Source organism: Lynx canadensis, chromosome D2 (genome assembly GCF_007474595.2).
Source record: "Lynx canadensis isolate LIC74 chromosome D2, mLynCan4.pri.v2, whole genome shotgun sequence".
NCBI lineage: Eukaryota > Metazoa > Chordata > Mammalia > Carnivora > Felidae > Lynx > Lynx canadensis.
Window position 1 is genome coordinate 12,544,738 of NC_044313.2, and position 27,242 is coordinate 12,571,979.

Below are 27,242 nucleotides of genomic sequence, written 5' to 3' on the forward strand. Positions count from 1 at the left end.
CTGGTTTATTTTAGAAAAGCAGAATTTTCAAATAATATGCTAGATGAAGATAATATTTGTTTCATTATTATGTTCCCAACAGATTCTAGAATCAGAATAGAGACTGATATCTTGGGAGTACGACTTTTGAAAAAACAGGACATATGTTTATAAACATCTTTAAATGTAATCTCATGAGATATTGCAGCTGTTACAACCACTTAAATATTATCTCTGATGTTGACATTGTCTTTGCCTTCATTGTAAATTAGAACAGAGTATTTTGAAGTCTTTCCTTTTAAAATTCTTTGAGAAACGCTGCCATTTGGTAGAAAAGCTTATTTGATTACTCTGTATGTTTTTATATTTGTCATTAATTTGGAAATCAATTTTATTAGGCAAAACCAAAGAAAATATTCAAAGAGAATATAGTAGTCCAGATCTGGTGAGACAACTCTGTCTTCAGTCCATGTAAAGCCTTCTATAAATTCATGATCTTTTATAAGATCAGACCACATAAAGACATAAAATCCGGAAAAAAATGAAATTTTTTTTCCTTTTAAACCTTCAATTAATTTGTACTTTATTTTTCAAAAAAAAGTAATTATCATCTTGTTTATTATAGAATCTGATTTTCAACCAAAATTATATTTAAAGGTAGACAGGCTTTTCTTTTCCAAGGAACTGTAAAGTTCCTTAAGCTTTTGTAAATTGGATAAACCTGAGCTTATCAGTTATCTGTTGAGCAGTTACCAGGCATTGTGCTTAGAGTAAGGGATTCACACAGTGATCACTGGCCTAGTTTGGGCTCTGTAACAACAAGAGACACTCTTAAGTGTTTAATAATGTTATGTTTAAAAAAAAAGATTTTTTAAAAATAAACACACATATAGTGCTTACTATGTAGTAGGGCCTATTCTAGGTACTTTAGGACAGTCATTACCTCCATTTTACAGATGGAGAAAATGAGGCATAGAAAGGCTAATATTAATTAAATCAGAAAAACACAGCTATTAAGAATTGATTTCTTGGCCCTAGTTGACATTTTCCTATACTTATCCCCTTCAGCAAAAACAGCTACACTCCATGTGTATAATTTTCTGAATTCTGATCAGTAATTTCCTTTTTGTGGCTTTAGATACATTTGAAAATGCTAGTGTTTATTATTACCATGTAACATATCACCTCAACACATAATCTTTTATAAAGTCATTTATTTTGCTCACATCTGCAGTTTGGGCAGGGCTTTGCGGGGCACTTTATCTCTTTTGTACTCAGCATCGGCTGATGCGACTCACCCAGGGGTCGGGGACTTTGAAGATGGGTCACTCATATGACTGGCAAGTTGTGGTGGCTGTAGTTTTCTCTCTTGTGTTCCCTCTAAGAGTGAGTGTCCCAAGATCTAGGAAATGGAAACTGCCAGTTTCTTAAGTCCTGGGCCTAGAAACTGGCACAGTGTCACTTTTGCTGTCTTCTGTTGAGCAGGCAGTTATAGAACCCAGATTCCAGGGGACTGGACAGGGACACCTCTCAGTGGGAGACCTGTTGAAACAATTTAGGGGCCATGTTTTACAGCAGAGCAAAATGAACACCCTCTCTGCTAATGAATAATTGGTATTCGAATGCCCTGGTTTTTAAAAATATGTGTATTATTTTTTAAAAGCAGGCTTTTTTTTTTTAAGTTTATTTTGAGAGAGAGAGACAGAGATAGGAGGGGTTGAGAGAGAGGGAGAGAGAGAATCCCAAGCAGGCCTGTCTGCCCTGCCAGTGTGGAGCCGGATATGGGACTCACACCCACAAACCACGAGATCATGACCTGAGCTGAACCAGGTGTCCCTTTAATGCCCTAATGATCACCTAGGTGTCCCTTTAATGCCCTATTTTAACAATTGTTTCACGAATGAAGATAGTGACTTCTCATTGCAAATAAAGGTAGTTTTTTTTTTTAACTTTTATTTTTTTTTTTTAATGTCTATTTATTTTGGAGAGAGAAAACATGAGCCGGGGAGGAACAGAGAGAGAGAGAGGGAGACACAGAATCTGAGGCAGGCTCCAAGCTCTGAGCTGTCAGCACAGAGCCCGATGTGGGGCTTGAACTTGTGAAGCACGAGATCATGACCTGAGCTGAAGTTGGACACTCAAGTGACTGAGCCACCTGGGCACCCCAAAAAATATTTTTAATTTCAGTTTTGATTTTAAGAATTACTTCTCATATTAAAAGAGGAGAGAAGCCCTGGGGTCAGCTTGTAGCTCTGAGGAATAATTGGATGAGTGGAGGAGCTTCGTTCTGGTTCCAGGTCAACTGTTAAGCTGTGTGACTCTCAGGATGGCACTTAATCTCTCTGGACTTTAATATCATAGACTGTAAAGAAAGAGGTGAGAGCATTAGAAGTTCACTAAAGTCCAATTCTAGTTTCCATCAGTGGGATTGTTGGAGAATCCTTGTTTTGTCTTTTTAACTATATAATTTGGGGGGGGGGGACTGTTAACTAAGGGTTTAGTTAACAGTGGCTTTAGTACTAGTTAGTACTTTATTAGTACCTGTTACATGTAAGATCTGTATTTCAACGGTGGCATGGTGAATTAGAATGCAAATTTAGAGTGAAACATAGGTTCTCAGCCCTCTTCTGCTGCCTGCTAGCTCTGTGACTTTGGATGCATTTTTCATTGTGTTTTATATTGTTTTGTTTTTAGCCTCTGTTTCCCTATCTGTTAAAAAAAAAAAGATGATAATTAAGCTTGTGAGAAAGTAAATTGTAAGTAAAGTTTATGAGAAACCTGTAAAGTACCTAGCACCTGTTAAATACCCAAGAAATATTTTCTTCCCAGTCTCAAGCTGCTGCCTCCCCAGATTCTCTTCCTTTTTCTTAAAAGAGGAGATCAACTACAAGTCTTCTAAACACTGATCTCCTAAAAATAATTTAGGTGGAGAGGATTTTAGTGAACTGTTAACACCTTCTCAACTTTGTTTGTTATTGAATATAATTCTTTTCATTTAATTCACCCCAAATTAATTTTTATAGATTTTATGTATAATTTAATTTGTGAATGTATCATTTCTTCATTTGTAAATGTATATATTTGATTACATAATTAACATGTGACTGAACATGAAGATTTAGTGGGATCAAGATTTACGAAGGCCAAAATGATTGGTCAAAAGGTAGGAAATGATTTGAGATAGAGTCTGCATGTGGGACATATGTTGAAATTAGAGATAACCTTGAGTTGAAGAGACTCCTAGGGTCTAAAATTTAGAATTGCAATTTTTAGGGGCACCTGGGTGATCAGTCGGTTAAGCACCCAGCTTTGGCTGAGGTCATGATCTCACAGTTCGTGTGTTCGAGCCCTGTATCGAGTTCTCTGCTGTCACTGCAGAGCCCGCTTCGGGTCCTATGTCTTTGTCTCTCTCTGCCCCTCCCTGCTCGAGCTCTCCCTCTCTCTCAAATATAAATAATTACTAAAAAAATAAAAATAAAATAAAAATAAATAATAAAAAAATAATTGCATTCTAAAACATTTTCTGCAGTGCTTTTGTCATCCTTAAAATGTATCTATCTGTGCCATTCAGAGTTAGCAGCTCTCTCCTGACCATAGAAGCAGAAGGATCACCTTGAACAGTGTACCTCTTACTGTCATCACATAAGTTCAGATGTAACTCGCATTGCGTGTTTGAAAACTATAAAATCATTGCTGGCCAAGTGAGGTGGTGTTTTCATTTTTGAAAAGGCATAGCTTATATATGACTTTACAAGCTTGGCTTAGAGTAAAATTATGCCAAGTTTTATGGGTTTGGGGGTAGTCAATTGTAGGTCTTTGAGAGATAAATTAAAAATTAACTTCTGAGTCAGTGGTGTCTGTTGTATCTACGAAATGATGGAATATGTTGATATCTGTTAGTGATGTTATTTGGAGGAATTATTTCTATTTATTTAAAAATGTTTTAATAAAATTTTCATTGGAGAAGATAACCTAAAAGAAAACTGACTCTCTTGTCACTGTCGGTCGGAGTCCTGTGGTTGTGAGAGTCAGGAAAGTGAGGATGAGCCAGGCAGTGTCTTGTCTTTACTTTTAGTAAGAAAAAAGTACATGTGGTTGTAGCATTTGGAAAAGTGACTTTCTGACTGATTGCATTTCCTAAAATTACGAATGAAGTATCCAGGAGCCTCAAATATGGCGATTTGGGGAAAGAGAAATGATTCAAGGGGGTTAGAGACCATTTTATTTTCCAAATGTAAACCTCCTGACTCATGAACTTAGTGGGAGGTACTCTCAGCTCACTTGCTAAGTACCGTGAATACTATTGCTTTTGGAAAGCTTATTTTCAGAACCTCCATGAATTGAATAATCTCCCTTAGTGTTTTAACAGACCTGCACGTGTTTACTTATTAGATTGAGCTCTAGTGCATTGGATTTTTAAAACTCTTTGGAGTATAAACTTGGTTTGTCCTCTGAGGCTGTTCTTTTCTTGTCCTCGTTTGCTCTTTAGTCTTTGGGAAAAATAGTAACAGAAACCTTGACAATAAGTGTTCTATCATTTTTATAACCCATTTTCTCTTCTTTCAGCTTTACTCTTAGAAGCCCAGTCAACACCATTTCAGGTCACACCTTCAACTATGGCAAATATTGTGAAAGGCCTATACACTCTCAGACCAGGTAAATAGTGGTCATTTCTTTTGGGGTTGGGCTTGTTTATCTGTTTATGGTAGCTCCAGCTTATCCAAGAGGACAGTGTTTGTCTATCTGTTTCTTGAGGCTTAATGGTATTTGGATTTGTTATAGCAAAAAAAACCAGAAAACATTGAGTAGATACTACACTCATCATTATGAAATGTAAACTCAGGACTCGCTTGAAATTCTTTCCACACTAGTGAAAACCAACTCGGTTAGGAAATACAAGGAATGAATTTGTAGCAGACGTTTTGGATGAAATTGAATCTCACTCATATCCAGTATTAATCTCTTTTTTTGTTATGGAGTTTCTCCTTTGCTTGTACCCCACACTGCAAGTATATGTAGACATACACACCCACAACTTCATGTTCTCAAGCCTATTTTATAAATTGCAAGGAATCTAGAAGTGTTGGTAAATGTACAGTCATTTCATAAGTGTATTGTGAGGAGAGAGAGTCAGAATAGCAGAACCAAAAATCAGAGATCACTGTATTCAAAGGCCTGGCTTGTAAATTGTCTTAATGTATCTATCTTAGAATTAAAAAAAAAACAAAAACAAAAAAAACATTATGAGGGGCGCCTGGTTGACTCAGTCGGTTGAGCATCCGACTTCGGCTCAGTCATGATCTCCCGGTTTGTGGGTTCAAGCCCTGCGTCAGGCTCTGTGCAGACAGCTCAGAGCCTGGAGCCTGCCTCAGATTGTGTCTCTCCCCCTCTCTCTGCCCCTCCCATGCTTATGCCCTGTCTTTCTCTGTCTCTCAATAATAAATAAATGTAAAAAAAAAAAAAAATTAAAAAAAATTATGAATATAAAGGAACCCCAAGATGTTTTTGTATTTATCTTCCTATTTATAAGCCAGAACCTCAATCTTGTCATACAGTTGTCCAGCGAATTACAAAATGCCTTTAGTAAGAGAGATTGCAAAAGCTCTCAGGGTAGGGGCACCTGGGTGGCTCAGTCAGTTAAGTGTTCGACTTCGGCTCAGGTCATGATCTTGCGGTTTGTGGGTTTGAGACCCATGTTGGGCTCTGTGCTGACAGCCTAGAGCCTGGAGCCTGCTTCGGATTCTGTCCCGTCCCCCCCACCTCCCACCCCTCCCCTGCTCTCGCTCTTTCTCTCTCTCTCTCAAAAATAAATATTAAAACAGAAAAAAAAGATCTCAGGGTAGAACATTGTTCTACAATCTAGAAACCTTAAGGGATGCTTTTTTGACAGTGCTTTTTTGTGGAATTCTTTATGTCATTTAAGGATTGAATGAAATAAAACATGATCTAAAGAGCTTAACATGGTACCTGATAATAAGCATGGCTGATATTAGCTGTTTTGATTACTCTTCAGTTGGGTCCAGTGGTTATTTTATTTTCATTAATTGACGGCTTGATTGTTTGCTTAATTAATTTGAAAGACATGTGAGAATTTAGCTTGCTGAAATGGAAACCAATTAAAAACTGTGGTACCAGTAGTAGACTGTGATGTCAGAAATACCTTCTTTCCCAGGTTACTTTGTAAATGATTAGTGTCTGCTAGAATATTCAGATGTAATGTTACTTAAATTTGGATCAGGCCTTGCTCTACTCTTGATAACTGTAAACAAGTTATTCTTATAAAGTAATTAATTACTTACATAAAGTAGCAAAAATATTTTATTACATATGTCCAGTAAACTGATGCTTTCTAGTTTCTCAGAATTTTGTATTCATTTTATTAAATGATGAAAATGGCTCATGAAGTTTTCTTTTAGTGCTATAGGTTATGAATGGTTTTTTTTTTTTTCTTTAATTTTGGAAGGCATCCAAATGCAGTATGACAAATTTCTAAATTCTGCCTCCCAAGTAGGCAGCTTGATCAGCTCTGGCTTTTATCATCTATAGCAAAATTGCATAATAAAACTAATCACTAAGGGTAGGAAAACTTACAGATATGTATTTATCCAAATGCTGTTTTATCCATGTTCGAGCTCTTATAATAGGATTCATACTACTTGTGAGGAGAATTTTGTATTTGAGAGTTGTCCTTTTGAAAAGGCGAATTTTATCACAGACTAACCGTTTGCTGCCCTAGGCATTTTCTGAGATACTATTAAACATATTTTGACATTTACCTGTCTTGCCAGTGCCTGTTGTGCTCCTGGTTTGTTAAAGTAGTTTTAGTCACTGGACAGATTAAGGTTAAAATACTTTAAAAGTTGAATTTTAAATGTGGAAGTTTCTTTCATTGCAGTGGTTCTCAAGCACTGATCTTTGTATAATGAGAGTCACCCAAGAAAGTTTTTTAAACTAATTCCTAGACCCTAATCCTTGGAGATTCTTATGACTATTACAATTTTTGGTGTGTTTCCATCCGATCTTTAGAAGCTTAGTTGAGACACAGTGCCAGCTGTCCCAGCCGGCCCTTCTTCATTTAATACACACACTTTTCTTTGATTCCTTCATCTTGTATTTTAATGATTGCCTGGAGTTCCTGAAAATGGCATATCGGTCTGACTCCTGCCATCTCTGACTGATGGCTAGTGGCTCTCCCGGGCACCGTGTGGAGACCGTAAAGCCATATTTGAGTTGAGCTGACAGGAGGGACACTATTGAGAACATTTTTGCCATGAGTTTATACAGTGGGTGAGCGGCTTGGCCCTGGTGGTGTTTTTGTGGTATTTGTTTTGTTGTTGTTGTTGTTTTGTTCTGGTCGTGTTTAACTTACTATCCTCCTGTTGGGCATTTTTTTACTTACCAGTGACCCAGCATCACACAGCATTAAACATATTTGTTTGCTTGTGTTTGTTTCAGATTTAGAATTATTTACTCAAATTACAATTTTTTTTTTATTTTTTTATAAATTTTTTTTCAACGTTTATTTATTTTTGGGACAGAGAGAGACAGAGCATGAACGGGGGAGGGGCAGAGAGAGAGGGAGACACAGAATCGGAAACAGGCTCCAGGCTCCGAGCCATCAGCCCAGAGCCCGACGCGGGGCTCGAACTCACGGACCGCGAGATCGTGACCTGGCTGAAGTCGGACGCTTAACCGACTGCGCCACCCAGGCGCCCCTCAAATTACAATTTTTAAAGCGAGCTCACTGGATTAAATACAGCATTGACATTTTATGGTTTTTGATATGTACATTAAGATGTTTTCCAAAAGGGAAAATTTGAAAGGACAAGACTAAAAGAATCTAAAAGGGATAACAGTGCTAAATTAAGAACACCAACAGGGTAGGGGAATGCTAGTTTTAGCATGCCCTTGATACAGGTGGATGTTAGTTGTATTTAGCATTCACAAAATAAGAGGAAGAGAGTGTTTATTTTAGCTTGAGTTTTTTGAATATTAACAAGGCTGTCATTGTGTTTATTTTTTTCTTGTAAATTATAAGTCTTGTATATTATTTGTCCTGTCTTTCATTCATTTATTTGGTCTTACTGATTTATAAAAATGTTTTATAAATAAGGATACTGATTCACCTTTGTCATGTCTGATGCAAATGTTTGCCTTTTCTGTTTTGATAGATGAATGCTTATTTTTCTATAGAGTATTCTCTTTATCTTTTATCTCTTTCTTAATAATTTGATACCCATGTTAATTCTCTTTTCTTTCAATACTGCATACATTTAATTTGCTATAATTTAGTTTGGGCCAAAATAGGTTTTTATTTCAAAAGTACTTACTCTAGTTATCTTCAGCCTACTTCCTAAATGTTTAGACCTCTCTCCCCCATTTTTGTGGTACTTTTTGTATGCTTCCTTATTACCTGTACTATTCTCTATTCTTGGGCCAGTATGTATGTATGTGTGTATGTACATATGTGGTGTGCTTGTTTAATTTTTTTTGGTATTGAAGCATAGGTGGCATACAACGTTATGTCGGTTTCAGGTATAGAACATTGGTTCGACTCTTCCGTCTGTACATTACTCAGTGCTCACCACCATCAGCTTAGCCGCCGTCTGTCACCAATTGTTACAATATTTTTTACTATGTTTTCTGTGCTGTACTTTCATCTCTGTGACTTTGTTAGTATAACTGGAAATGTATACTTTTTAAATCCCCTTTATGTGTTTTGCTCATACCTCTGTGCATCTCCCATCTGGACCATGCTCTAAGAGTCTGTTTTGCTTGCTTGTTTGTTTGTTTTGTTTAATTAATGCTTATAGGGGTTAGTATTTCCACCAAACCCTCGCTTTTAAGTCCCTTCCACTTGGAATTCTTTGCCTGTCTCACTCATTTTTCCCCCATATTAATTACAATTTTTGATAGGTCCATTCACAGATTCTCTAGAGATTTTCATTAAATTTTGTTAAAACAGCAAAATGGAAAAATATCTGCTTTCTTTGACTATAAATTCATTTTAGAAAGGAAATTTAACCTGGTTGTATATTTTTTATCAGAATAGGATTACACTAATTTTCCCCCCATTTTGAGTTTGGTTTAATATATATTCTTTCTTTGAACAAAAGAAAACTTTACATTTTTCATTTAATTTGTCTGATTTCCTTAATGAATCTTTTCCTTTCCTCACAGAGTGGGTTCAGATGGCTCCAACTCTGTTTTCTAAATTTATTCCAAACATTCTCCCTCCGGCGGTGGAGTCTGAACTTTCTGAATATGCTGCTGAAGATCAGAAACTTCAAAGAGAACTTATACAGAATGGTTTTACGAGGCAAGTTTTTTTCCCCCCTTTTGACAAAATATGTCCATTTCCTTAGGCCAGCTTGGCTTGGCAGGGGAGGGAGGCCAGAGTTCTTAGAGTGGGAAATAACTGCTGAATGGTCAAGGTGACACTGTGGGGAGAGGCCGTTGGCTCCCTGTCTGTGCACAGAGATGGGACAGCTGGGGTTTGATTCCATGGAAGCCGCCTGTCACTAAAAATGGATTTGAAGACAGGATTTCTCAGTGGGTGAGTAGTTAGACTGAGAAGCCTCTAAGTGCTCTTCTAGTTTTGATCCTCTACGTTAGTTCTCAACACCTGGGAAAACAGAGAAATTTTATGTTTAGTTACAAGGTACTTTAGTTACAAGGTACAAGCAAATGACTTCGTTTTACGACTAAACCAGTAAAGAGGATTTTAGATTCTGTTTTTCATATTTTCACTTTTGTCCTAAATTCTACTTGTTTTTTCTTAAAAATTAGAGTATATCTTTACATGTGTCCAGAAAATTTGCCTTCCTTGGTTTTGATACATACACTTGGCTAATTTTTCTAAAATTTGCAGTTCAGTATCGTAGCTATATCCCAGAAAGTCTTGCAAAGTGCATTTTTTCAACTGAAATAGATTATACTATGGGAAAATACCCTGTTGGGTCACCAAATCATTGAAAGGTGCAGTCAGGCCTTATATTTTCATAATCCCTACTCTCAGCACTCTTACATACCTTCTCTTGTTTCAATTCCTGACATTAAAGGAAGAAAGTTACGGAAAGTTAGGCATAGTTGTGAACACAATGGTAGGTTGAATATTGATTCACTTTATCTAAGGCTAGGCTGGGGATGGACCTTCTCTTTCACTGGTTCTGAAGCCAAGCTAAGTTTCGGAACACCAGTCTTGACCAAGATCACTGTTACTGTCTCTAGTCTCAGCACAGGTTAGGAAAGAAAGCAGAAAGTCTGTTCTTTGTAGCCTCACGGGTTGGTATTTATTCCCCTTTTGCCCTTGTGCTATCTATATTCATGTGGTAATGGGGGCACTGAGTAATCCACTCATCATTTGCCCCCTTGCTGGCAGCTCGCACAGGAAAGGCCCACGGAAGCTGCGTAGATAGGTCTGGTAATCTTGACTTTCTTGGATCAAGTTAAGGGAAGGCCATAGGAATGCTGGAATGTTAGGCTAATTTTTCTCCTTGATGTCCAGTGGCCAGGTGTTTCCTGACATTAATTGCAGTATTTCTAATAATGGTATTATTTTCATACACAGAATGAAGCCATTTAATGGCATAGCATTTTACTTAGTCATATTTGAAGAGCTGTTCTGTTCATACGGTTCAAAAGTCAAGATGATATAAAAAGCATACATTGAGAAGTTTTGCTCCTTCTTGTCTTCCAATCTGTTCCTACCTCGTTAGGTGACCGTTTTATGAGCTGCTGATGATTCCTTTCGGTATGCCTTTTAATATACCGATGCAAGCAGACACGATATGTGTTCTCATTTTTATTCCTTTCTTACACATTCTGTTGTGTAGCTAGAACTTGTTTAGCCACTCCCCTGTGGATGGCAACTTGAATTATTTCCAGTCTTGCTGTCACACATGTACTACAATGAATACCCTTGTACGTGCATAATTTTGTACCTGTTGCAGGTCGATCTGGAGAGTAAATTCCCATCAGTGGGATTGCTGAGCCGAAGATAAAAGGCAGGTGTAATTTTGATCAGTATCACCAGTTTTCCCTTCACAGGGGATTGTGCAGTTTTGCATATCCACCAGCAAATTTTGAAAGTACCTCTTCTTTATGGTCTTGCCGGTAGAGTATGTCGTTACACTTTTGGATTTTCTCTGGTCTGGCAGGTGAAAAATAATTACTCAGAGTTGGTTTCATTTGCATTTCTCTTATGAGTGAGGCTGAGAATATGAACATGTTGTATTTCTTTTTTGGTAAACTGCCTGCTTATGACCTTTGCTTACTTTTCTGTTTGTTAGTCTTTTTTTTCTTGAATTCTAGGGGCTCTCTGTGTGGTGCAGAGATTGTTTGCCCAAGATAAGACCGTTAGTTTTCTCAGTTTGTCTATGACTTTACTCATGGTGGCTTTTTTGTTTTAAGTCATGCAGCAGTTTTTTATTTTTGTGTGATTATCAGGTTTTTTCTTTATGGCGTATGGGTTTTGAATCGCAGTTGAAAGTTTTTTCTTAAATGTTTTTAAGGGAATGGAAAATAATCTGAGTATACCTTTTATGGTTTTCTTTAATTTAGGCTTACCATAATAGTGAAGTCTTTATGCTTTCATTCATGTTTTTATTTGAATGTTTGCTTTTAATTTTAGAGGTGAGTTTATTGATGCCTTTAAAAACTAAACAGCCTTCTGAAAACCTTTATTTCTGTGAAGCACTGTGTGAAGATAGCTCTTGTGGATTTCTCTGAACACCTTGAATTCACCTTCCAGAACAGTGTCTGGAACTATGTAAACACATCAGATATTTTCCTAAGCCTGATTTTGGAACTGGAAGAAGAGGACAGGGTGCAGGACTGCTTAGTGTGCAGCAGCTCTTAAAATTTGCTCGGGATGAAAGAGGAACTGACTCCATAAATAGCCTAGTGTGACGTTGCCTTTGTACGTGAAGGACTAACACGGCGCTGCTCTGCCCAGGCCAAGTGGGTTGTAGTCGGGAAAGGTCCCTTGGATTTTTGGTGTGTATTAGAATTTTTGTTTCTCTTAGTGGAATTCTTTCATACAACTTCTGCCTGAAATTTAAATGTTAGTATTTCAAGAGGTGATATGATTAAAATGTTTTATGTTACAAACCAGATTGGGCCCCTTCTGGAATTAAATTAACAACTTCTGCATTGCTGTGAGGACTAAAGTCTGCCTCACAGGTTATGCTGAAGGGTGCTTTGCACAGAGTAGGCTCTGTCTAAGCTGACATTCTTGGACTCACTCCACTGCTGAGCCGCCCCGCCCCCCCTGGAAAGGTGTGCGCACATCATATACTTAACAGCTGAGAGAAAGGCTGCCCATGCTGCCGTGAATCTCTTGTATGTGGGTCTTCTGCAGTCTGCCCTGCCAGGCCTGATGCCTTCTTCGTTCATTATCTGGCTAGGATTGTTTTGGAAGAAATGATGTCCTTCGATGCAGAAAACCTTGAGAATATAGTACAGACTGTCTGACCAGAATTCTGTTGCTGGCTGTCCTGATTGAGCAGTCATTTTATGATTTATGTCTAACCAGTTACACGATTCCTGCTCAGCTTCACAAACAATTTCTTCATTTAAGATCGTGTTCCATTTACGTGGTGTAGTCCCGAATAGGCATCACACAGCTTTGATGTGGATGGCACAGAGTGTCTTTGAAATGAGGTGTGGATGTTGTCAAATATATCCTCGATTGCAGTTAATGGGCATTTCTCATCGGAGCTGGAGTTCATGTGCAGCATCTTTATGTACATGGAAATACACGTACTAGACTTAACATATGAGAGCAGAATTTTGTCTTTATCTGTTACCTGCATGATTAAATTGATTATTGGAGGGTGGGGGAGGGCAGGTTGGTATCAAAGATGACATTATGTAATCTTGTTTGGGAACTTCTAACATGAGTGCCCTTAGACAGAACGTTCTCTTTCAAACCAGACTATGGGTCTCTTCAGAGCTTGTGCCGAATAGCTTTTAAAAGCAGGTATCTTGCAGAGTACTTGTTACTTGGATTTCTGCAACAAAAATAGAACCTTGCAGGGATCTTGTTGATCTTTTAGTTGAGAGGGTCACTCTAGAATTGGCACTTTTTTATTTAGTAGCAGGGGTCTGGTTTTGAGGGCAGCCATAGCTTGCCAGACTTGGGGCATTAGATAATATCTTTGGCCACATAGATATTTGGCCACATACACAGCCTCTCGCATATATCACATTCACATATCACATTCACATCCCTTTGTGCCTTCTGTTGTTTGCACATCTGTATTATCTTCCTCTTATTTTTACGTGTTCAGCTTTTATTTAACCCTTTGGGAGTGGGAATGAAGGTTGTGTATACAAGTTGAGGCTCTGGATATAAAATCCTGTGTCTACCTTTTTGATCAGCATTAACCTACTTGCTTCAGAATATTTGGTGAATGCTTAACTGTGATGATACAGCTGGCTTTGGCCAGGGGTAGTGTTAACAGCAGAGGTGTTAAGAAAGTGGCATTAGGGCAGATTTGTTGAGAGTTCTTTAGGCTGCCTAAGGCTTGTTGATGCTAGTTCATGATATGTGTGCTGCATGTTTTTCTCTACATGCCCAGCCTAGAGAAAAAACCTTCAGAGGCCATTTGGTATCTTCTCTTCCTGCTGGTAATCGAGACTCCTCGCCTTGTCCAGCAAGAGGTTTCTGTCCTGGTCTTGAGCACAGCCAGGGAAGGAGGGTGGGAAACTCTGCTAATCTAGAAGATCACTCAAAAGCATGAAATAATTACTTGAGCTAGCATTTTCATAATCCATCTGTAGAGGCCATTTATGAATTATTCACTGATTTGTTAATTCAGCAGGTATTTATTTTCTGCCCATGTGCTAGACACTATTCTAAGTAATGGGTAAAAATGAGACCCAGTTTTTATGGAGCTTGTGCTCTAATGTTGGGAGATAAATAACAAACATGTACGCAAATTATTTCACATAATAAAACATGCTGTGAACAAACCGAGACAGCATGGGATAAAGAGTGAGTGACCAGAGCACGTGTGAAGGGCTGGTCCAGCCAACTTGAACATGAAACGCCTTCCAAGGAGGAGACATTCCAGTGAGGACCTGGGTGGTAAGGAGACAGCCACGTGGCTAACTAGCGGGAAGAGTGCTGCACGCAGAGACAAAGGAAAGTACCAAAGTGCTGGCGTGTCCCAGCACAGAAGGAAAGCCAGCATGGCTGGAGTGTAGTGAACAGAGGTAGAAGATGAGGGTAGGGAGGTAGGCAAGAGCCATGTCTCACAGGACTGAGAAAATGAGTTTGAATTGATTTTTAACTGTGATGGAAAGCCACTGAAGGGCTTTAATCAGAGGCATGAAATAATCTTACTTATGCTTTTATGTAAGATGGCTCTGGCTGTGGTCTGGACTAATAATAAGACTCTTGCAGCTGTGTTCGGGGAGAGGTGATGGTGGCTTGAATTGGGAGTGGAGCCATGAAGATGATGGGGAGTGGTTGAGTTTGGATTATGTTTTGCGACAGTATGCTCCAGAGCAAGAGAAAGAAAGAAATCAAGAATGATCCAGGGTTTTGATCTGAGTAATTGGGCAGATGGTGGTGCCATTTATTGAGGCAGATGGAAGAAGGAGTGGGGGTGGCGTGGAGTCAGACTGCATTCTGGCCATCCTGAACTGCCAGCAGTCCTGGCTCACCCAGTTAGATGAGGGGAGACAGCTGGACCTCCTATCTGCAGCATAGGGAAGGAATCAGAGCTGGAGACAAACCTGGGAGTCATTGGTATATGGATAGTATTTCCAGTCTTTGCACTGGTATGTATGATCACCATCCTGGCCTACGGAGAATATATACGTGGGAAAGAAAAAGCGGCCAAGGACCATGCTGGGTGGAGCCAAAAGTGTTTAAGGAAGGAAAAGATGGGACAAGGTATATGCTGCTAAGTGACCGAGCAAGGAAAAGCTAGCAAATTGGTTGTTATTACTCATTATAGTTATTTGTCTGGGTTATAGTCTGAGAAACTGGAGAGACAAAGGTAGGATTTACGGGTAGCATTAGGACCTAATCAGAATCTCTTATCTGTAAAGTGGAACTAGAATCTTCTCTAGGTGTCTAAGATGGAACTGGTTAATATTTATGAAGGCTCATGTTCTTCCACTTGTAGGAAGGGTATTCATGTACATTAAGATTCTGAGATTTTTCTAAAGCCTTAAGCAGTTTTTGGTTTTATAATAAGGCTTTTTTGGGGGGAAGACTTTGAATTATCCTCTATTTCATATTTGAAATGTGTCCTAGTATATGGCGGTCGCTGTGGGTGTTGGTAGCAGAACCCAGGTTTATCTTCAAACACATTTTTAGTCTGAACCTATTTCTAGAACCCAGTGTAAGCCATTTTTCTAGATAATCCTTCCTTCGTTTAATAGCGTTTTATATTTAAAAGACAACACCTTTTAGCTAAGAATATTCAGGTTATAAATGACTGTACTGCTGTTTAAGTTTAATGCCTATTTTAAGATAGGTTGTTAGAATTGAAATACTTGCTTTCCTTGTATTACCAGTTATGTCAATTCACTTCTCCCATTTGGATGTATGAAGATGTCTGTGTAATCTGGTTGATTCCCTCTTCTTTTCTTATCCCCAGAGGTGACCAGTCCCGGAAAAGAGCTGGGGATGAGTTGGCTTATAGTAAGTAATGATGTTCCTTACCATTTCTGATGGTTCTATTATGTAAGGCAGCTGCTGGTGGTGACCGTACGGTGAGTGTAATCGTGTCCACAGTGCTCTTGATGGTGGTCTCACGAGGCTGTCCGTGTGATCAAGTTCACGCTGTTTTGCAAGCTGTGACGGCCCCGAAGTCCAGTTGGGGGCGGTGGTTCTCAAGCAGCTGTCAAGAGCCTCTTGGATTCTTTAGTCTCTGCTAGAGTGTGATAGTGATCCAGTCTCCTTTCTGACCATGTAGCCTCCTTTCACTTCGCTCACTTTTTTTTTTTTTTTAATCTCCTTTTGAGGGATTGGGAGAGGGGTGAGAACTATGTATTAAATAAACAGATTCTTACCATTATCAAATGCCGTCTGCTGTTCATACCTTTTCCTGTCGCAATGTTTTTTGTTTTTCCAGACAGCTCATCAGCGTGTGCAAGTTCCAGAGGGTACAGATAGTGAATGTATTGAATGTACTTTCCTTCCCGAAAAGAGGACACACTGGAGCTGCAGAGACTGTATTGGGAGCACAGCGGGGGTCCTGCAGACACTCAGGAGCTCTGTCACAAAGTTGTTCTTGGAAGAGGATGTTGGACTTCTTACTTTGGTTTGTAATTTTAAAAAACAAATAACTAACAAAAACAAAAAACAGTCAGTTGCTGCTAGACTTGGGGATGATTTTGAAAGGGGACAATCTTTTAATGAGTTTATCTACAGATTCCGTGAGGAACAGGCGTCTTGAAAAGCGACCATTGCTAAGGGAAATCCAGCAGCGACCGTCAGCAGCTTCCTCCAAAAGTATAAGAGCAGAAGAATTTTTTTTTTTTTTTGAAGCACTTGTTTTGTTCATTTGTGGATGTGGCACTTCAGCACATTGGCTTTTACACATCGAGATCTCTTTTGCTTTGAAATCGAGCAGATCATTACAATACAGTGTTTTTTACCCATAACTAAAACAAACCCCGTTTAAAAGAGTTGGTCTTTGTTTAGCGTTAGAAAGTCTTGTTCAAGGAAAATGCTAATAACTCTGCTTCTGCTATAACATCTCCCCTCACCAGTTCACAACTGTTTTCTACTCTGTGCCTTGAGCTTTGTGCACTTTGCAACTCCGTGACCAGTTGTTCGACTCCCGGATGCTTTCTGAAAAAGCTTGTGGTGTCACAGACTAACCCACTGAGGTGGCAGGTGTGACTTTAGCAGGATACTAATAAGTAAGTGGGAAGATAGAAACACGTTGCTCATTGGTCAGATTCCCCCCTGCCTCACCTGTGGCATATTCATGCTGATGTTGGGGACCAACTCTTACAGAACACATCCATTCCCTCCATCACTTCCATGATCTCACCAGCTGCTGTAGCGTTGGCATGATGCTAGCGTAGGATGGGCTGTCCTCTAGCACCAAAACTCCCTTTTTTAGGACAGTGGAGACTTATCAGAGGGTGACAGCTAGTTACTAGGATACTCCGGGGAGCAGATATGGTTATTAAATCCAGATATAATCAGTGATGTGGCATTCCTGGTCCATTTCATTTTAAATGGGTGAGACAGGTACTTCAAAAAAAAATGTCTGCAGTCTGCATCTTTTGCAGCATTATATTCGAGTATAACAGAAGAGAAGTAACACTGCTGTTTTGAAGCTTCGTTCCAGCTGTGACACAGCTCTTTTTTTTTTTTCTACACCCACAGTGCTATTTAGTTTCTTATAAAAGACTCTAAAGCTTATTCTAGCCGTTTTGGGAAGGCAAAGAAAAATAGATGTGGCAGGTGAAAATATTTTTCTCCTCAATTTTGCTTGGATCTAAATCGAGCATATGCTTGACTGTATTTGGCCATGTGACACTAATATTTAGCTCTTCGGAGAACTTGGGGCAAAACCAGATGGATCAGGGATACTGCCACGCTTCTGATTGTCGGGTTTTTCATAGAGTGGCCTCTGCCAATTCACTCTGTCCTTTTTTGGGGAGCAGGCTGGGTGGGAGAGTTAGAAGTGTGATAGTAGGAGCAAGTAAGTGCTCTAGTAGAAGTCCTCTATTTGTAAAATTATTATTCCGAGAAGTAAACGTAAAAGTTGGCAGATTTATTTTTTAAGTACTTCTCAACCAGAGCTGGATTTTGTGGAGGACTTTGAATTGGACTCATTTAACCCTGTGAGCATCTTGGGTTGTATTGATACACACCGAATTACTGGAAGAATATATACAGGTTCTCACTGTGCCCTATACAGTTTGATTTGCTACCCCAGTAGCATTCTGGTATCGGGGAAGAACTCCACTCTATCATGAAGTCCAAAGTTTACTTTCTCAATGGAACGCTTGCTGCAGGCTTATAAATAACACCTGCAACTAAAGTCTCCCCTGAGTGGTTTCAGGAATATTTCTGAAAGGAATAAAATTGGGATGCTTCTTTAAATGTGGGATGAATTCTTCATTATCCTAATAATGTACCCAAATGCTTTTTCTGGGAGAGTGTTTCTTTGGCTAACAGGGGAACTTCTCTACAAAAGCATTGTATTATGATGTGAATTGGTGTTAAAATCTTTGGATGCTTTTGCATTATTAAGTTAATGGAGAAACATTTTATGTTGTCTTCTTTTTCTTATTATATATGTGTTAACAAAAAGTGGACAAAGTTTGCAAAATTCAGCTTCTCTAAATATTTGCACAGCGACTGCAGCTAGCTATGGGCCAGGGCGTGGTACTGCGAGGCCATGAGTGGAAGGCCCTATAGAAAGAAGATACACGTTCTCCTAGTGCATGTGACGTGGTTGTTACCTGTTGGCCCCTTGAGGTACATTGCAGTATGGAAAACCTATTTCTTCGTTTTTGAGTAGAAATTGACCTTCCTTCTTTAATTGGGTTTCTTAACAGAATTCTTAGTTTGCAACACGAGGGGAAATCAGAGTTGCCCTCCGTTTTGTATTGACAAAGCACCATTTACCAGAAAGTGTTTTCTTCTCATGTTTACTTGTATTCTTCTTTGCCAGTACAGTATCTAGTTTCTCCACCCCAGTTGAATCCTGGCTTTTGTGGGGCCCAAATCATTGAGGACAGAAAACTGTCCACCGATTGTCTTGTTAATCGGCACGTAGTTGCTTCGGCAAGCCTGACCGCCAAGCATGTGCAGCCTGAAACCAGGCTCTCCAAAAGAAAGCAGTTCAGTCACCTCGAAATAATGCCATGTCCAACTCATTGGTAATTGTAATTGAGAGACGGTACTTACTTTCAGAGTTGGCCTCATGCTTCAGTAACGGTGTCATCTCCTGGTCCCCGTTGTCACAGCTGCACCCTAACCCGACAGGATCTACTTGTTTTCTGTGGAGCAGAAAGCAGAACCTGGTATAGTGCCTCTGAACAGTTCTTAGGTAGAGTTAGAAGAAACGCAAACCCGGAGGCAGGAGTTGGGCATTGGTCAGGTTTGTGGGAAAGTCACTTTTTTTTTCCGTGTCCCTTTTACAAATTTGAGGCAGTTCCTCTCTCCCTTTCTTTGAGGCGTGGGGTGAACACTGACCTGTGAGTGAGATCGCAGGGGAACAGGTGCCCGTGGCCGTTCGTGCTGCGTGTGCGTCTCGAGTGCGCCAGCCCCGTAAAGCTGCCACTTCCCTCGCTATAAATGCCACGCTTTCTGTCAGGTTGCAGATTTGCACACGTGAAGAATTCCTCAGGAAGAGTTTGCACATGCATCGCCTCGCAATATTCTGTACTGACCGAACAAGGGATTTGAAAGTTTTTCAGCACAAAAGGAGAACTTCAGAGTGGTGGTCTGTGCACCCGTTCTAGCAAAGGTAATGGTGATCTAGCAAACACGATCGGTTTCTGCAGTTATAAAGTGAGCAGGGGCACTTGTATCATAGTATTTAAATAAGCCTGTTTAATCTCCAGAGTAGCCCTTCCAGATTTTATCTTCTTTTCTTATCGAGACTAGTTATATTTTCTTCTATGTTTTCTCTGTTTTAGGGCAGTTAATATTTTCCACGGTAATTACAGAGGCATTGCCCTTGAGCTAAAATTCAGTTGTTTAATAAGCAGCTATTATTAAAATAACTGAACCTTGTTTTATGAATAGACACTAATCTGAGATAGTAAAAAAATTTTAAAAAGCTGCATTAGGTATCCAGTCAGTTTTGATATTTTGAGTTGATTTTTTTATGGTGTCTCATTGCGCTTCAGAGTATTATGTTTACTTTACCCCAGGTCTAGGCCTCTTAAGGACTTTAAAATTTAAGATCAGAATGTGAATCCCTTGACTAGCATAGGTTTATAGGACCTTTTCAGTTGTGATTGCAGTTTTCAATAAGCTTGCCTAAGATGAATTTCATGTTTATCAGAAGTTAAGATAGAAGTTATAGGAGTTCTTGGAGAAATGGCTTTCTTGTTACTTTCATTACCTTGTTGCAATTTGCCCCAGTTTCTGGCCACCAGAATCGATGAAAGGACCCCTGTTCTTTTTCAAGGGTGTTGATTCCTGTTTTGTCCCCACTGGTGATTAACTAAGTCACTGACGCTTTCCCTCCTCCCCTGGCCAGGACCCTATTTTGAACTTCTTTCCAGAGCCGAGTGGCACAAGTCCATACACTGATTCTGCTGACGGTGGTGGTGTGGCTGTGGGAGAATTAGAATCCTCATCAGAGGTACATTCTTGACCTCAGTACATACTGTACCCCTGCTGGTGGGAAATTTATCTTCATTTCTGGTTGGATTGCATTGTTTAGAAAAATGTTAATGGTTTATAATCCTAGGAAATTTACAGAGTGGCTCTGGGGTAAATTTTGTGGTTTGAAAAAAAAAATTTTGTATTGATTTTAACATGTCATTTCAATGTGGTGACGATGTACTAAATGCAATAGGACTGTGGATATTCTCTTAGAAGGGTATGTTTTGTTAAACAGATGGCAATTTAATTGCTCTCATTAGCCCTGTTTGTCAATATTACAGCCATGCAATTCAGGAGAAATTAATTCAGATGTGACGTTGTGGGGAACTGTGGCTGGAAACAGGAATGTTTGTGAATAAATGGGAGTCAAAGACAGACAAGAGGCTCTTGCCAGCCACCTGCACAGCCAGAGCAAGGAGGAAGCAATGAAGTCTAATCCCTGGTGGTGCTTCTTTGTTGGAAAGCATGGCGGAGCTTAGAACAGGGTGTTCTGTACATCAGTTCTTCTGTTAATCTAAGAACAACAAAATTGTGAATGAAACTCTTTTTGATTGGGGACTAAAGCCACTGACTTTGGCTCTGACCTTTAACTCTGGATGGATTTGGAATCACTCCTTCTGTATTAGGGTGTATAACCGTCACTCTAAAACATTGTGGTTAATGAAATAAATCTTGTACAGATGTCCTTGGCTTGTTATGTTGATACTTGGTTCATTGGAACTTTGTTATGGCACAGAACATAGGATTTTGCTTATGGTGTATTCACAATTCCCTCTTAAACGATAAGCACACTCAGCACATGTCTGTTCTGTCGTGGATAATCAGTGGCATGGTGAGTGTCCATCTTGACCTCTGTACCAGCGATAAAAGAAACGGGGTGTGTGTATTTATATACATTTAGTACATAGTCTGCATACGTATGTAGTATCTATACCTATGTACATATATGTGTCGTTTTCTTCTTTAAACACTGGCACATTGTAGACCTTTAATCAGAACTTTTGACTTGTGGTTGTTTGCACTGATGACACCATGCTTTAAAAAAATAACCCCCCTGTGTTTTCTTGCTGTGATATTAGTATTATCCCCTAGGGTGTTGTGCTCCCTCTTGCCAGTTTTAGTTCCTCTCACTTTCTCTATACAAGTGTTCTTCCTAACAGTGTGCTCAGAATGCCGGTTTTCAACTTTCGTCCTCCACTTGTTTAAAACCCAAGCTGTGTTGTAGTGACACCCACTCTTAGATTACCATACCCAGCGGGGTTCTGTGACTGTCTTTTCTTTTTCTCTGCATTTAAGTCACCTGACAGTTGCCTTCTTCAGCTTTTTCTTTTTTTTTCCCCAGCCAGGTAGGGAGTTGTTTAAATCCTCTCCCCTCTCTTATAGCAGATTTTGTTTTTTACGGAGTATAAAACTTTTCTACTAGAGTCAGTTCTTTATGTGTGCTTATGTGTGTTTATTTCCTCTATTGGCATGTGTCTTTAACAATCTAGAATTCCAGAACATTTTGCATTTCAAAGAACGTGTTTTGGTAGAAGGACTATCCTACATGTAATCTGAGAGCAAATGTTTGTCTCAGCTTAATGGAGTTGTGTGTTCTTGGGTAAGGTTATTTTTCTGAACTTCAGTGTCCCCATTGGGGAGGCCCATTTCCCTCCCCAAATTACTCATGATGGAGAGCCTCTGCATAGTGCAATGGGCTTAATTGGCCAGAAGGATATAACAGTTTTAAATTCAATTACGCCCCTAAGTGACTAATAATATACCTCAAAATATGTATTTTTAAAAATGGCCATAACTACAAAGAGAAATACATTAATCTACCAATATAATAGGTGTTTTAAACATACCTCCCTCATGAGTTAATAGATCATGAAGAAGACAAAAATCATAACGATGAAGGGCATAGAAGATTTAAATAGCACAGCTAATAAATTAGACCTGATGGAGATATCTAAAATCACCTTGCACCTTCCAATAAGACAATAAGCATTTTTTGCAAATTAAATCTAACATTGTATTTAGAGTATAACAAATGATGACCACAACGGATTTACCTGAGGAAGCAAGTTGGTTAATATTAGAAGATCAATCAGTGTAACTCATCTGTTAACAGATTAACATATGATCAGATTGTGAAAATCCAAAGAGTCTGCAAGGCAGATGAGAAGACTTAAGAGTTCATCAAGTTCACTGGAACAAAATCAACATGTGAATGTCAGTTACATTTCCATGCATCAAGCAACAATCTATAACGTCTTAAGATTTTAATTTTAGTTAAGAAAATTTACAGTAGGAACAAAACAGTATAAAGTATAGAAGAATAAATCTTAAGAGCTATATAAGCCTTTTAATGAGAAATCGATGATGGAAAAAACCCCCAACACCTTGATTGACCTAAATAAATGGGAGATATGGATAAGAAGATCATGTAGGTCGCAGCTCTTTGTTCAAATTGATTAGTAAATTAATGCAATCCCAACAAAAAATCCCAATGGTTTTCACTGTGGTACTTGACAAGCTGATCCCATAATGTGAATGCAAGAGCAAAGGGCCAAGGATATTCAAAACATTACTAAAAAACAATGAAGTGTGAAGGGAACTAGCACTAGCAGATTTAAAAGCTTACTCTAAAATGAAAAACAAAACCAGAAGCCATTTACTCAGACATCTGAAGAAACAACAACAAAAAACTTACATCAAATGTAGTCATTAAAACAATGCGGGATTGGTACAGAGATTACAAGTGGAGGAACAGACAAGGTTGAAGAGCTCAGAAACTGACCCACTTAGTACAGGAACTTAATTTTTAAAAGGAGGTCAGTGCAGACCAGTCGGGGGGCGGGGGGCAGGGGGCGGAGCAGAGAATGGATTATTTAATAAACAGTGCTTGAATAACTTTTCACAAAGGAAAAAAGTGAGTTGAACCCCCCTCTACCTTGCACCGGCTGCAAAAAGCAATCCCAGGCGCATTCAAGATTCACTTAAGAAAGTTAAAACTATGAAACTTTTAGAAGACAATAAATACAGAAGGATATTGTTATGGGGCGCCTGGGTGTCTCATTCAGTTAAACATCCAACTCTTGGTTTCGGCTCAGTCATGATCTCCCAGTTTGTGAGTTCGAGCCCCACGTTGGGATCTGCGCTGACATTGCAGAGCCTGTTTTGGATTCTCTCTCTCCCTGTCTTTTGCCCCTCCCCAGCTTGGTCTCTCTTTTTCTCTCTCAAAAATAAATAAACTTAAAAAAAGAAAAGGATATTTTTACGACTTTGGGGAAGGGCAGGATTTTGTAAACAAAAGAGGAAGTGCAAACCATTGAAAGATGAATAATTTGGCTATAAAGTTCAGAAACTGGAAAAACTTAGTACATTGTTTAGGGTAGGGATTCATGAGTAGTAAAACTAAAGAAAACAAAGATTAACATCTAAGATCATAGTTTCTTGGGGGTGGGGTGGAAGGAAAGCAGAGAGGAACACAGGCTGATAAACCCTTGATAGAGGTTGATAGAGGGGCGTTTTGACCGTTGTAAATAGATCAGTTCTTGAGTTAACATGTATATTCGGTGCAAAGCCAATCCAAATGCCAAAGAGTATTTATTTTTAATACAAATTAAAAATTCACATGGAAGTATGATAATACAGATAATACAGATGATAATAGGATCTTCATTGAAAGGGGAGAAAAAAGGGAACTTGCTCTACCAAAAAAATTGTTTTTAAGTGCAATTAAATTTTTACACTCATATAAAAATAGACAAAGTCAATGGAAAAGAGTTTAAAAAATAGACTCCAATGCTTTTAAGAACTTAGAGTACTCTAAAGGTGGCTTCTTGAAATAATTCTGACCATGATGGATTATTCAGTAAAAGGTGCTGGTTTAGGTAGAGAAAATTAAATTTATTCCCATCATACCATTCACCAAAAGAAATTCCATTTGGACTAAAAATTTTAAAAGGGTAAGTTACAAAAACTTGAAGACAATATAGTTAGTATTTGGGAGGATTGGAGAAGTTTCTTCTAAGGATGTAAGCAATAGCATGAAACATTGCTGTCCAAACCAGTCACCTGTGTGCACGTAGAACACCACCCCCAGCATGTGTATATAGACCTGTATATTTTTAAATTAATGTTTATGTACTATACTAAGACACATAGGCAAAAAGAAAAAAAAAGAAATAGAAAAAGTGAAAATGTTTTAAAATATCTTTTGTGTGTATTGTAAAAAAATACCTTTTGCTCTTTCTAAAAATTTTTTTTCTTTTAGAGCTATATGATTAAAAAATGCTTCATTTTTCAAACTTCTAATTTTAACATTTTGTGATAAAAAATAATTTCTGGTTTTAAGGTAAGTTTATTTTAATGCTGGGTTTTAATGGCTATTGTAGCTAAAAAAGCCACTTGATTAAGATCTGAGTATCCAAATGACTGCTTACTGAAAAACAATGCTCATTTTCAATTCCATCTATTAGTCTTAAAAAGTGTTTGTTGAAATCTTTATAATAAATTTCCATCTTTCTCACTGTCAGTAACTTGTTCTTGCTCAATTGCAAGTGTGGCATTTTTATTGTTGGTATATATTAAAAAAAAAACAAAAAAAAAAACGGGCTCAAAACCTACTGAAACTCCTGTTTGGATTTTGTATCCCAAGCTTTCAGTGTGCACTTATGAGAGTTTATAGGTGACAGTTTTTGGTAACACATTTTGGTAAAGTTGAAGTATGTCTGACCATTTTGAAAGTGCTTTTAACATGAATTCTTTTGGAAAAAATATCTACTTTCTTAATGTTAGAATGTCATCTTTACCTTGAAGGATCAGATAAAGTGGTTGTTGTTTTTTTTTAATACCTTCCACATTCCATATTACAGACAGGCACTGGTCCATAATAAAGTATTGCAAGGGTGCCCTTATGTCAGATAACATCCATGAGACCACTCGCTCTGTGGGGACATACAAAATAAGTATTCTGCAAGATGGCACCATTGTCAATGGCTGCACTTTGTGGAGCTCAAACTGCTTCTTGAAGCACGTACCTCACGTTTTCTGCGTGCTACCTGGCCACTTACATAGACACTGTGTTAATGAAGTTTGGGCAAAGCTTCTTTACTCTTTTTTTTTTTTTTTTATTTTTAAAAAATGTTTATTTATTTTTGAGAGAGGAGACAGAGCACAAGCAGGGGAGGGGCAGAGAGAGAGGGAGACACAGAATCGGAAGCAGGCTCGAGGCTCCAAGCTGTCAGCACAGAGCCCAACTCGACGCTCGAACCCACGAACTGCGAGATCATGACCTGAGCCGAAGTTGGACGCTCAAGCGACTGAGCCACCCAGACGCCCCTCTTCTTTACTTTTAAAAACATAATTGGCTCCTGATTTCTTCCTGCACCTCTGTGGATCATCTTGTTTACTTCAGAGGCCACTAGCTTAAATCTTAAGGGAGGTGAATTACCTCACAGAAATTGCAAGATTGGGCAGTTCCAGGATCAATAAATGTGGCAGCTCATGGATGTCATCAAGGACCCAGGTTCCTTCCGGCTTTCTGCTCTGCCAGCCTCCATATGTGAGCCTCGTTCTGGAATTGCTTCCCGCAGGGTCTTGGCTCGCACAGTTGCCAGACATGAGGCCAACCACTTGAGAAGAAGACCTTGTTTCCCAGCTTTTTTTTTTTTTTTTTTAAGAGCAAAGAAACTCGCTCATGAGCCCACCTGCATGGTTCCTCTCACTTTTCACTAGGGAAGTTGGGGTACATAAACATGCCCAAACTAATAACCGGGAAAGAGATTGGGACCACCGTGGCAGACTTAAATAAGTCTCACCTCTTGGGGCTTCGGTTGGGCTCACCTTCCCACTGACCTCAAGAGGAGGATGTGCTAGAACTGAGCCATGTCTCTGTTAGGAAGACGGAAGAGAAAATGGCTGTTGGCAACTATCGGTTTGCTTGAATCTACCGCACGGGGGAATGACTACTGCTACTTAGGAGCCTCGGGGAGATGCCAAAAACAACCCCTCTGATTCTACATCAGCTTTGTTTTCCACACATGTACACAAAAACCAACTCTTACCAATTCTCATTCAGAATGAACTGATGTACTCTTGTTTGAAAGTCATGGTAGTCCAGGTCTAGAATCCATAAACAACAAGGATATAGGCACACCCCTGACTGGAATAGCCAGGGAACTGTAGAGAACCCAAAGCTGGGAAGAGCTTGAGCTACCTGAACACAGACCCAAGAAAACCCAAGTCCCTGGCTGGGAAAATTTCTCTCTTGGGTATGACTAGTTTCACCTATAACAAAAATAAGACCATGTTGTTGAGCTAGTGCTTGGTAAACACATCCTCTGTCAATGAAAAAGGATGGCTCAAATGCATAAGAGAGGGAAAGGAAATAGATGTGAACTAAGCACCTACTTTATGGTAGTGGCTGCTGTTTACTGGCCGTCTGCCTGTGTGGCAGGTGCTGTATGCAAATTTTAAGAGCATTTGAGCAAGGCAATTCGTGCTACTCTACTGAAGTGTAGGCAGCTTCTAGCCTGGTCCTCGGTGATCCCCGGCTCCTGGTATTCATTCACCCTTGAGAGTGAGCTGGACCTAATGACTCTTCTCATGAATACAGCAAAAGTGATGGGTGTCACTTCCATAATTAGATTACAGAAGACTGACATCCGCCTTACTGGTGTATACTCTGGCTCTTCTAACTTGCTTACTTGAATGTAAAGGCCCACCTGGCAAGGAACTGAGTGTAGCATGGGGCCAACAGCCAGCAAGGAACTGAGACCTTCAGTACCAGCCCATGAGGCACTGAATTCTACCAACAGCTGCTGAGCGAACTTAGAAGTGGATCTTGCCCCACTTGAACACAACGAGGATTTCTGCCCTGGCTGACACCTTGCTCATAGCCTTGTGAGAGATGGTGAGCCAAAGAACTTAGCCAAGCTGTGCCCAGATT

General features: G+C 39.2%; 1 protein-coding gene across 5 annotated transcripts in view; it reads left to right on the forward strand.

Annotated features, from left to right (window-relative positions):
• The window catches only part of CACUL1 (CDK2 associated cullin domain 1), an 83,425-nt gene that overhangs the window by 54,819 nt on the left and 1,364 nt on the right, over nt 1-27,242 (forward strand). The window contains exons 6-10 of one of the 5 annotated variants that reach the window (XR_003972738.1): nt 4,546-4,635; nt 9,160-9,298; nt 15,597-15,640; nt 16,074-20,282; nt 20,587-21,008. Coding sequence is in view for 1 of the 5 variants with exons in the window: in XM_030333994.1 (XP_030189854.1) it covers nt 4,546-4,635; nt 9,160-9,298; nt 15,597-15,640; nt 16,074-16,114 (314 nt within the window). In the remaining 4 variants the exon portion in view is untranslated. Of the gene's footprint in view, nt 1-4,545; nt 4,636-9,159; nt 9,299-15,596; nt 15,641-16,073; nt 21,009-27,242 lie in introns of those variants that run through there. The other 4 variants (XR_003972737.1, XR_003972736.1, XR_003972740.1 and 1 more) reach the window with 4 other exon arrangements.